Consider the following 12668-nt stretch of genomic DNA (forward strand, 5'->3'; position numbering starts at 1 on the left):
TGGCTTGTAGGGTGTTATAAGAGCCCAGGTTGCTCTGATAGTGGCCTTCAGGACAAAGAAAGGCAAATAAATAAAAAGCGGACTTTCTGCATTCTTGGGTTGGGAATTAGACAAACAAAGCTTGACTTTCAAAACTGATTGTTTTGTCATCATTCTCTGCTTTTCTACAAAAAAAACATCTTATTGTAATATTACATATCGCATCTTCCTCTTCACAATACCCCACAGATTTTCTATCGCTGCGGTCATCTGGGGGGGGTCAACAGCCGCGCGCTTTAAGAATCTCAAAAGCAGGCGCTCGGCGCCGGGGGCGTGGTCGCATTAGAAGGTAGACCGTGAAACCGACATGCGCGTTGTTTTTTATTTTATCACAGAATATTTGTTTTCTGGCCAATTAAAAGAACAGGCTTTCTATACTCTCATGTCTCCTGAGTATTCAACCAGATTTTAATGGTAGCTTCAGCGGACAAACTGTGTGCAGGTGCCAAGTCCTGGTATGGAAAATGAAATCTGCATCTCCATAAAAGTTGGTCAGCAAAACGCAGGAAGCAGGGTTTTGAAGTGCTCAATTAAGAAAACTTCCTGGTAGCTTTACTGGGTGCATGTGCCCAACGGCAGGAAGCATGAATGCTGACCTTGACCTGCGTTGACCTTGGACCTCAGAAAACACAGTGGACCAACACCAGCAGATGACATAGCACCACAAACCATCACTGACTGTGGAAACTTTACACTGGACCTCAAGCAACATGGATTGTGTGCCTCTCCTCTCTTCCTCCAGACTCTGGGACCCTGATTTCCAAAGGAAATGCAAAATTTACTTCATCAGAGAACATAACTTTGGACCACTCAGCAGCAGTCCAGTCCTTTTTGAAGCAAGACGCTTCTGACGCTGTCTGTTGTTCAAGAGTGGCTTGACAAGGAATGCAACAGCTGAAACCCATGTCTTGCATACGTCTGGTTGTAGTGGTTCTTGAAGCCCTGACTCCAGCTGCAGTCCACTCTTTGTGAATCTCCCCCACATTTTTGAATGGGTTTTGTTTCACAATCCTCTCCAGGGTGAGGTTATCCCTATTGCTTGTACACTTTTTTCTACCACATCTTTTCCTTCCCTTCGCCTCTCTATTAATGTGCTTCGACACAGAGCTCTGTGAACAGCCAGCCTTATTTGCAATGACCTTTTGTGTCTTGCCCTCCTTGTGCAAGGTGTCAATGGTCGTCTTTTGGACAACTGTCAAGTCAGCAGTCTTCCCCATGATTGTGTAGCCTAAAGAACTAGACTGAGAGACCATTTAAAGGCTTTGCAGGTGTTTTGAGTTAAATAACTGATTAGAGTGTGGCACCAGGTGTCTTCAATATTGAACCTTTTCACAATATTCTAATTTTCTGAGATACTGAATTTGGGATTTTCCTTAGTTGTCAGTTATAATCATCAGATTTAAAATAAATAAACATTTGAAATATATCAGTCTGTGTGTAATGAATGAATATAATATACAAGTTTCACTTTTTGAATGGAATTAGTGAAATCAACTTTTCGATGATATTCTAATTATATGACCAGCACCTGTATGCTCTATTTTTTTTAATTCAGTTTTATTTTTATGGTTAACTGCCTAAAAAAATCCGGGTTGCAAAACTGTCTACATATGATCACCATGGTCAAGACAAACTACATAAAATCGCAACTTTGTAAGATATCAGTCAGCATTTTAACTGCTGTGTGTGTGTATTTTGTAGTTTTTCATATGTATCATTATTCAAGTAAGCTCCAAGACAGTACCTGCATTTAAAGTTGTAATCCGACAAAGGACGCAGCAAACCAGTTTAATTTACCTGGCCTCGGTTTTGGCTAAGCCTGGTCTCCTCCATTATGACGTAAAACATAAAAACAAAAATGAGCAATTCTGGCTCCACCTATCCTGGCAGGATTGTCCTCTCGTCAGCTCTCCTCTTGCACCGTTACTATGCGACACAGCAGTAATCGGAAACACCTGGTGGCGGAATTAGGAAATCCTGCGAAGGCGGGAAAGTCTTATCAGACTTTTCACCAATTATGGTGAGACTGCATAAACAAGGAAATGTTTAAAAATTCAATTAAAAAAAATTCCAAGTAATATATAAATAGGCCACATGGAACACAGTGGATCATTTTTACGTAAAAAGTAAATTAAAGAGTCCTGTTTTCGTATTGTTTTAGTCACCTTTTACCAAAGATCTTGTAGACCAGATGTCTTTTTTTTTAATTCTGCTGTATGCTGGTTTACTTTTTTTGTTATTATATCTTTCTTTGTTATTAGGTCTGTCTTTGTTCTTAATCTTTAACCTCATTGTTTCCAGCTGCCATCTCATTCATATTTTTAATATGTCCTGGTTGATGAATAACAGTAAGGACCATTCCTACCATATGCTGCTCTGTTTCCTTCCAGATATTTATGTGCTCCATAGGATTTCTTTTACTTCTAGTATAACCATTTTCTTTCCAGATGTCTGAATACACATTCACTCCTACTTTAACATGGTAACTCTCTGGCCACAATAAAAGGTCACTCTAAAATGTGCAGTTTTATCACACAGCACAATGCCACAGATGTCGCAAGTTTTGAGGGAGCGTGCAATTGGCATGCTGACTGCAGGGATATCCACCAGAGCTGTTGCCCGTGAATTGAATGTTAATTTCTCTACCATTAGCCATCTCCAAAGGTGTTTCAGAGAATTTGGCAGTACATCCAACCACCCTCACAACTGCAGACCACGTCTAACCACACGAACCCAGGACCTCCACATCCAGCATCTTCACTTCCAAGATCATCTGAGACCAGCCACCCAGACAACTACTGAAACAATCGGTTTGCATTACCAAAGAATTTCTGCACAAACTGTCAGAAACTGTCTCAGGGAAGCTCATCTGCATGCTCGTCATCCTCATCGGGGCCTCAAACTGACTGCAGTTTGTCGTCGTAACCGACTTGAGTAGGCAAATGCTCACATTCGATGGCGTCTGTCACTTTGGAGAGGTTTTCTCTTCACGGATGATTCCTGGTTTTCACTGTACAGGGCAGATGGCAGACAGCATGTATGGCGTTGTGCAGGTGAGCTGTTTGCTGATGTCAACGTTGTGGATCGAGTGGCCCATGGTGGCGGTGGGGTTATGGTATAGGCAGGCGTATATTATGGAAAATCGAACACAGGGGCATTTTATTGATGGCATTTTGAATGCACAGAGATGCCGTGACGAGATCCTGAGGCCCATTGTTGCGCCATTCATCCACGACCATCACCTCATGTTGCAGCATGATAATGGTGGAAGACATGAATCTCACTCCTGGAAGAGCTGGTGTTCGTGGACCAAGAAAATGAGAGTAAACATTTTGAAATATTATTTATTTTTTTTATTTTTTTTTGAAAGACTCTAAAAATAGTTACATATGTATTCACTGTGCTCCGGTACTTTTGTTATTTTATTGTTTGATTAATGGATGCTTAACATGTAAAAATGTTAGAGAAAATGCCATTGCCACAGAATCAGACTTAACCACATTCTACTATGTTTATTTTCTTGTTTTAATAGTAGCTGTTTAACAATGGGAATGCATTTTTTAAAAATGTAGTATTCACAATAAAATATGTTGTGCTAAATTAAAACACTTTTCTTTTTACTTTAGTCCACAAATGCGTTATTGTTTGAGATACATGTGATTAAAACGTTTTATAGACATTCAGATCTGACAGGACCGATTTTTGAACTTTTTAGAACATTTGTCAAATTCAGGTGTGCCTTTCACGATGTTTTATATGCAGGCTTATATACTTAAATTAATACATTAAATAAACACAAAATAGACATCCAAAAAACGAAGGTGTTTCTGATGCCTTATAGATTGCAATGCTATTTAGTAAAGAAGAAGCACTTATGGTGGAGAGAACGCTAGCGCACGTTGGCTGCCGTTTCTCCGTACGTATTTTAATTTACCTCATTTGTTTGTTTTTAAACAGTAGAGATTTTGCTTCTCCTATCATGCGGATTCCTTTGCTTTGCATTGTCATCATCATCATTATTTTGACCCTGTCTGGACTTCGTGGAGAGCGGGTCCTTCAACAACAGTTGGATTTCATCATGATAAGGTACTCTTTTGCTGAACTTCTCTCATTGGAACATTATTTACTTCCGGACGTCTGTGTTCAAAAGACTTTAAATCATGTTGGCTTTTACGTCGGCCGAAATATTCACACAGAGGATCACGGCGGAATGTTCATACTACTGTACTGGGACTGGCATTAAAGTTTTATGTCACGGAAATTACCATTCCCTGTGTATCATCATTTGAGTGCATTGCTTTTAAAGTGAACGGTGTTTCACCTGTCCTTATTGCGCTCATATATCGACCTCCAAAACCAAATCCTCTTTTTTTTACTGGACTCACAGAGCTACTTACATCTCTTAGTGCTGTTTGTCCAGCAATGATTGAGACATAAATATTCATGTGGATAACTCTAATAGTAATCTAACAGTTGATTTCATGGATGCATTAGACTGTTTTAACATGACTCAGCACGTGAAATTTCCCACTCATAATAAAGGTCACACACTTGATCTGGTATGTTCTGTTGGGGTGGACATTGATCAACTAGATAGTAGTGACTTGTGTATCAGTGATCATAAGCTTCTCACTTTTAATTTAAATGTTCCACATTTAAGTGGTACTCAAACAAGGGTCATTAGTTTTAGAAATGTCAAGAATCTTAACCTTGACAGTCTCTCCTGCCTGATCTCAGAGCACTCAGCTGTTGAAACTGTTGATCACTGTAACTCTATTTTGTCATCTGCTTTGGATGAATTAGCCCCTAGGAGAGAAGGTGTTGTTTCATTTAGTAAATCTTCTCCTTGGTACACCACTGAATTAAGGGCTATGAAGATGAAAAGCAGGCAGCTTGAACGCCAATATAAGAAATCAAATTTAACTGTTCATAAGCTTATGTATGACGGTCATTTGAGTCAATACGCTGAAGCACTCAAAGCAGCAAGAACAAAGTACTACTCATCTATCATTAGTGATGGTGCTGCAAACACTAATAAGATTTTTAAGACGATCAACAGCCTTCTTGCACCAATCAAGTCACCAATTTGTTCCTCTGTGCAGGAGTGTAACAAGTTTCTTAGTTTCTTCATGGAAAAAATTGAAAATATCTATAAGTCTATCAGTTTGGTACCTTGCTCTGCAGTTTCTGTGATCTCTCCACCTAGTTTTCCTGAAAGTGCATTTTCTAGTTTTAACATAGTCACTAATGATTGTATTCTGAAATTAGTGATGGCAATGAATACAACTACATGTACTCTCGACCCAATCCCAACATCTGTTCTAAAGGGGTGTCTCTCTTCAATTAGTTCCCTCATTTTGAACATTGTGAACACCTCCCTCACTACTGGTACAGTTCCAAAAGCCCTTAAAGTTGCAGCTATTACACCAGTCCTTAAAAAGCCTGGATGTGATAAGTCAGATCTATCTAATTACAGACCTATCTCAAACTTACCCTTTCTTGCTAAAGTTTTGGAATGTGTTGTTGTGGCACAACTCCACTCACACTTGTCGTCCAACAAGCTTTTTGAACCTTTTCAATCTGGGTTTAGAAAGGGACACAGTACAGAGACAGCCCTGGTTCGAGTTATGAATGATCTGCTTGTCTCAGCTGACTCTGGAGCCTCCACCATCCTGGTCTTGTTGGATCTTAGTGCTGCATTTGATACAGTGTGCAATTCTATCCTGATAAACAGGCTGGAGAGATGGCTTGGTATCACTGGTACGGTACTTAACTGGTTTAAATCCTACCTCACTGATCGTACCCAGTTTGTTGCCTTGGGAAACAACAAATCTGAACTTGGACAGGTCTGTCATGGTGTTCCTCAGGGATCTGTAATGGGTCCTATATTGTTTAGTATGTATATGCTTCCTTTGGGACAAATTATTAGGAAATATGGTTTGGGGTATCACTTTTATGCTGATGACACCCAAATTTACATCAGCTCCAAGTCTGATCCTACTCTCACCTCAACAATTCTTTCAGAGTGTGTGCTGGAAATAAAAACGTGGATGCACCATAACTTTTTAAAACTAAATTTTTTCTAAAACAGAGGTTCTACTCATTGGCACACCAGCGGCTATTCATAAGGGTAGCAATCTTAATTTGATTATGGATGACAGTGTAGTACTTCCATCTGCTCAGGCTTGTAACCTTGGAGTGATTTTTGACACTCATCTGACACTAGACTCTCACATTAAGAATATTATAAAATCTGCTTTCCATCACCTCAGAAACATTGCAAGAATTAGGCCTTTCCTCACTCCACCTGATGCTGAAAGGCTTATTCATGCATTTGTTACTTCCAGGATTGACTACTGTAATGCACTATTCATTGGCTTACCTGCTAAATCAATCAAATGCCTGCAGTATATCCAGAATTCAGCAGCTCGTATTCTCACATATACTCCATCAGGTCAGCATATCACAGGCGTGTTTTATAGTTTGCATTGGCTTCCTGTACAGTCACGTATTGTTTTTAAAACTCTAACATTAACATACAAAGCTATACATAGAACTGCCCCTTCTTATATTTGTGACTTTAGTCACCCGTTACATGCCTTCTCGTTCCCTTCGGTCTGCAGATTCTCTTACTCTTCAACAGCCTCCCTATAGATTAAAATCTATGGGGGAGAGAGCTTTCTCTGTTGCTGCACCTATGTTATGGAATGCGCTTCCCGTTTCTGTTAGAGATGCTCACACACTAGCCAGTTTTAAGAAGCTGTTAAAAACTCATCTTTTTAAAATTGCTCTTATGGACTGTCAGTAATATTCTATTGTGTTGTACTGTAATGAGTATTTTATGATTTATAGTTTCTACCTTGTATTGCATTTATTGTAGTTTTGTATTTTATGTGTTTGTAGCGCTTTGGGTTCTAGAAAAGCGCATTATAAATAAAATGTATTATTATTATTATGATATGATTGCATATGCATAGGGGAAAGGTTTGTAAGTGTTTTTTGACAGATAGATACATGAATGGATGGGACTTTTTACTCTATTCCAACATAAATTCCCTGATTTCCTAAACAGTATAGAAATGCATAACACATACATGAGAAAAACGTAATCAATGTTGGAAATAATTGAGCATGAGTCATGCAAGTGATGTTTTAATGGGTGCAAATAGTGCAAGGTTTCTGAAATCAGTGAACAGAGTCACTTAAATGTCTGCATTGTAATGAATATATGACATATAATATGATTAAGCTTTTCCAAAAGTATTCTGTTTCATTCATTTGATTCATTTTAGTTTAGCTGTCATGTCCCAGTAGCATAGTCTGGAAGCAGAAACGTTCCCACTTTATATCAAATGGCCTTAACTACTATGTATTTACATAAAAAAAAATAAGCACAATGTACTTACTGTGTTCATATTGTATTGCAAAAGACTTGTGCTGCTGTTGATGTGGGATACAGGTAAGGTTAGGGACAGGTTTGGTGGTATGGGTAGCTGGGTGGGTTAAGGTGTATGAGATGGGTCAACAGTATAATTATACATATAATTACAGAAATTAATTATACATGTATTCTTTTTAAACCATGTATGCATATAATAAGTGCACTGTATCAAAATTATTAACTTAGATGCAAGTAAATTAAGCCATCTAATATAAAGTGAGACTGAAATTTTTGCTTTGTTGGTTATACACTGCCCCTGTGTGACTTGTGCAAGTTCGAGAAAGAGGCACTGTTTTCTTTATCTGAGTGTTGTTGTCAATTTGTGAGACTTTTTTAGTAGGTTGTCACAAGGTATGCAGATCTGTGTGAGTAAGTGTCGGTCATGAGAATAAAATTACATAGTCTGTAATGAAGGTTTTAGCACAGCTCTAATCCTTTTTGTGACAGAAGGGCATATCTGTTGCCCATTGATCTTGATCATTATCTGTTTAGAGGTTTTCATTCTGTTATGGTGTTAGCATAAATAACCATCTATTTGATTACTATTGTGTTTAATGTGCTCTCTTTTTCACCAGTTGAAAGATAAAATATTTCTATTTAAAATATTTGACCAGCTGCTTGACAAGAATTGAGTTTATCACATATTTTGTAAGGCCATGACAAGCTTCTTCTTGGGAACATTGAGTTTAATGAGTTCAGAGTTTAATGATAAAAACAATCAAAAGACAGGGTAATTCATCAGGTTTTTATTATTATACTTTTAAATGATGTAAAAGTGTTTTGTAATCATTTTATAAATCAGCAAGCCAGTTTGTAATGCATTCATGTGATATTTTAAGAAAGTGTTGAACAAAACAAGGAAAGAGAAAAAGAATCGCAGCATTTGTATTAATCAAACTGTCAACCAAGCCCAGCTCAAAAACATAAAATGTTCTGTTCTCAGAAAATTAAACATTTAGTAGTCTTAAATGTAATGTAGTTACAGCATAACTTTAATTTCAAATTTCATATCCTTATTTTTGCTATAATCCTTGAGAGTATATTTGACATTTATTCTATGCTTTATATATCAAGCTATAACCCTACTACTGTCAATATAATTCCTGAGTATCCTGTGTTTGTAGAAAATTCTTGCACAAGATATAACAATTGAGGACAAGTATAAACAATTTAAGGCATGAACTTTTTGGCTTTCATTCTGGGTATGATTTGCATATCCCTGACATCATTGTGCTGCAGAAGCCAGCATAGGTATCTTTCTGTGCCCATACCCCATCCGCTTGTAAGAAGAGGGATGACTTGGCGCATGTTGATGTACCATTTGTATGAGTCCTCTGGTACAGCATGGTGCTGTAAGGCCTCTCGTACCATTTCAGATGTAGAATGACGTTCCCCAAGCCCTAATGTCTCCCCTAATCCCAAGAGAAGGTAAGCTGCCTTGGCTTTGCTCCTGCCCGAGCCTTCAACATATGCTTGGTAGAAGGGCACTCCAAGATGGTCCATTTCTGTCAGCCAAACAGCACCTCCATACTTTTCAATAAGAACTCTTTCTCCCTTTCCAGTTAGCTTCCTGCCAAACTGCGGTTGTCCCTCCTGAACCCATTCAAGGCAATCAGAGGAAGGCATAATGTGAATGGCTTGATCCAAGGTTACTCTTGAAAGGGGTTTTTCTAAGTTCTTCAGTAGTTCTTGGGCATGAGATACTGTGCCAGCTGTGTTTAAGATAATGCTGGAATGTTGCTTTAGCATTGCCTGAGTCAAATGGGCAACATAGCCTTCAGCTATACTAATGGCAACGTTCATGTCACCCAGGAGCTCGCATTCCACATGGTAGAACTGGTTGAGATGTGTAGCATCAGGATCTTCCCCTCTGAAACTGGGTGACACATAGTAAGCCCCAGGAAGATCTTCGTGAAACCTCATAAAGTACTCTAAAACAAACTGCATAGAGTCTGCAAGATATACATCTTGGCCCAGCATGTTGACAAACACAGGCTCAGAATTGGACCCCAGACCCATTGGAGAGGAGATTGAGTCAGTTGTGATAGGTGTCAGTGTATAAGCATACTTGCATTTGTTGTTGAAGTACTCTACTGTGCTATGAAACAGGGTGTTTTGGATTTGAAATAGATTGTGATACCATTTGCTCCTAATGGCTGATTCAGCGTGAGTCTGAGGGTCTTTCCAGGACTGAGGGGGAGTAGTCTTTGCGATCTTGGTGTGGATCTCTGTAAGGTCCTCTTTGCTAGCTGGGGGACCATCTGCCGATGTTACATATCCTGCATAAGTTGGGCAGAACTGAGAAGCCACGGCTGGGGGTTTAATGGCATTAGGCTGAGGAACTAATGGGATCAGTTTGGCATGGGCATAATCAATTTCAAAGCCTTCAAATATGAGAGCTACACCATGGGCATTCATTCCTTTTTGCAAAAGGTGAGCAACCTTTCGTGTGGCCACAATTAGAGCTGTATAGTTACTCTTGTTCAGACGGAAGATGTCACTGGTAGGAGGTTCTCTTGGCACTAGAACTGTAAAGCCTGGTGTATTTGGAAAAGGAGTAAGGAAGGCTACATGTTCTTTGTCTTCCCAGACACGCCACTGTTGCTCTTCACCACGGATAATGCGGGGGAAAAGGCCACCATCAGAGGGATCCCCATGGAAGTCAAAGCAAGAAGGGGCAATGGGTGTTGGAAGTTGAGAGCGAATCTTTGCCTGCACCTGGTCAAGATGTATATCTTCACATCGTGGACCACTTTTGGAGCTACAGTATCCAGGGTCATAAGGATTGAACTCCATTTCCTCAGCAACCTGAGGCTTCACATTTGGTTCTAAGCCATGGAGAGGCAAGACTTTGATGTAAGCTGGCTTGTCGAATTCTGGCATGGACACAAGGGCACAGCGATGCACACCAAGTTTCTCACAAAGTAGATTGGCAACAGTCCGTGCCCCCTGCATCATTGCTACATAGTCAGATAACACTAACTGAAAGATGCTTCTAGGTCCATTAATGTTTTTTCGAGTGAGAATAGTGGCTCCTGGGGTCAAAGGATTAGGTTGTAGGTGAGCTACCAATTCATTAGTCTCCCAAATCACATTCGAAAACTCCTTCATAGGTCTCAAAACTTCAGTTCGAGGAATGCCATTGACCATTGAACCAACAAACATGACCCCAGCGTTGGTTTCAATAACAGCCTCACCTTGATGGTCCACAGCAATAATTCCTGCACACTTTTCCTCCAGATCATTATGGATAACTTCCCGACAAGCCTGTCTGAGACTGTAACCTTTGAGGTTGTATAAGCTGGCTACTTTGTGAGCAACTGATTGGCGTAAGAAAGCATCACCATCACCAGAGCATGTCACGGCAAGTTTCTCATCAGCATATATTCCTGCTCCCACTATAGCAGTGTCACCAACTCTGCCTTTCCACTTGCCAACTAAACCTCCGGAAGATGTGGCTGCTGCTAACTTGCCCAGATTATCCAGTGCAACTGCACCTACGGTTTGAGGATGGTTATTCTTGCCATCACCTGACTTCATAAGCAACTCCTTGTATCTTGTGTCAGTGTCAAAGTACTCTGATTTCAGTGTAGTTTCTTTCTCTCTAAGACTGTCTAGAAACTCTTCTGCACCTTCTCCAATCAGTAGTGAATGCACACTTTTTTCCATAACACATCGGGCTGCTTTTATTGGGTTTTTCACTCTTCGCAGGCAAGCCACAGATCCAGAGTTCTTTCTATGTCCATCCACAATGGTGGCTTCCATTTCATGCTCCCCATCTCTGTTATATACTGATCCCTTGCCAGCATTAAACAAGAAACAGTCCTCCAATGCAGCTACACTTCTTTGTACTGCATCCAGACTACTACCTCCCTGAAAAAGAACTTGTGCTCCAAGAGTTAGAGCTGTTTGAAGGGCAAATTCGATGATGCCAATCACCTTTTCATTTAAGATAATTTCCTCTCCTGCCCCGCCATGAATCATTAAAGTGAAATCTGGCTTCATGATTTTGCTGTCTCCTTTTTGCTCTACAGCATTGACTGCATCATCTGCTGAAGATCCATTTACTAGTTTTTCTTCATTGTCTTGCAGGAGACATTCAATGGCTCCCATCTGCCCAGCAATGGCATACCTTAGTGCCAGAAGCATTACTAGTTTTAGATTGAGCTCAAGTCTTTCTTTGAGATTTCCCAGGATGTTGGCAAAAGTACCCTTCCCATTCAGCACTAGACGTACTTTGTCCTTCCTGCCTAGATATGTGACTGCCAGTTGGTCTGTAGCATACACGTTACCTACAGCACACTCAACTCCCTCCATCAGATCTGATCCAGTCAAGTAAATTGAAGGGCATCCAAAAGGGACAAGAAATTTTTTGAGTGGGTTGTCTTGAGACATAGATTTCCGCAGAGCTGCCAGATGAGGCTCCACACCATGGCCAAGTTTTGTAGCTTTAATGAGGGTTTTGTGCTGTAAAAAGGCAAGATGAAAGAGCCGGAAAAGCTCATTTGTGTACCGGGGAACCTTGTCTGGGCCAATGCAGGATGCCAGTGCTGTAACAAGTTGTTGAGATCTCACAGTTGTGGAGTATGTGGAATCACAGCGGCCATGTTTGAAGTGACGCATGTGAGTAGGTGTCACCATGATAAGGCTAGTAGCTGCATCCCCAAGTGTTTGCCTCAAGGATAGCTGCAAAGTGAAATTAATCCATGCATCATATAAACCTCTGTGGCCCCGTAAGGTGGTGAAGGCATCTGGGTAAGATGAAACTTCAAAAGTAATGACAGACTGGCTGTCTTGGTGAAGGCTAGAAAGAGACCAATTCGGCATTGTTATGCCATCCAGTGGCATTTTCAGAGGTTTAGGATGAAGGGAACCAGTGTTTGAGGGTGGAGCTAAACCATTGGTTTGGGTGTTTATCATTTCTATGTTTTCTGATTCTGAGAGCTGCCACAGGCGTTCAACGACAAGTCCAGCTACCATTCCATCCAGGGCACTATGCTCGAACAACATGCCTGCTTGGCCATCTTTAAAAACCACCAAGTTCACCACCTGTTGATGAAGATGGTAAATAGTCATGCCATTCTGCCATTCATATCTAAACATTACAAACAGTTTAGTTTGATTTAGCATTAATAATAATTACATGTTAAAGAAATCATCACAGTTTGTGCATAATTAAGAACCGAAT

At 40.1% G+C, this 12668-nt stretch overlaps 2 protein-coding genes across 2 annotated transcripts in view; one reads left to right on the plus strand and one right to left on the minus strand.

Moving 5' to 3' along the window:
- Positions 1–12668, plus strand: part of LOC109058512 (mitochondrial dynamics protein MID51) — a 50182-nt gene that overhangs the window by 5390 nt on the left and 32124 nt on the right. The window lies entirely within an intron of this gene.
- Positions 8212–12668, minus strand: part of LOC122136813 — a 9934-nt gene continuing 5477 nt past the window's right edge. The window contains exon 4 of the mRNA XM_042721402.1: positions 8212–12529. Coding sequence (XP_042577336.1) covers positions 8651–12529 — 3879 coding nt within the window. The 3' untranslated portion in view covers positions 8212–8650. The remainder of the gene's footprint in view (positions 12530–12668) is intronic.

Source organism: Cyprinus carpio, chromosome B3 (assembly GCF_018340385.1).
Source record: "Cyprinus carpio isolate SPL01 chromosome B3, ASM1834038v1, whole genome shotgun sequence".
Taxonomy (NCBI): domain Eukaryota; kingdom Metazoa; phylum Chordata; class Actinopteri; order Cypriniformes; family Cyprinidae; genus Cyprinus; species Cyprinus carpio.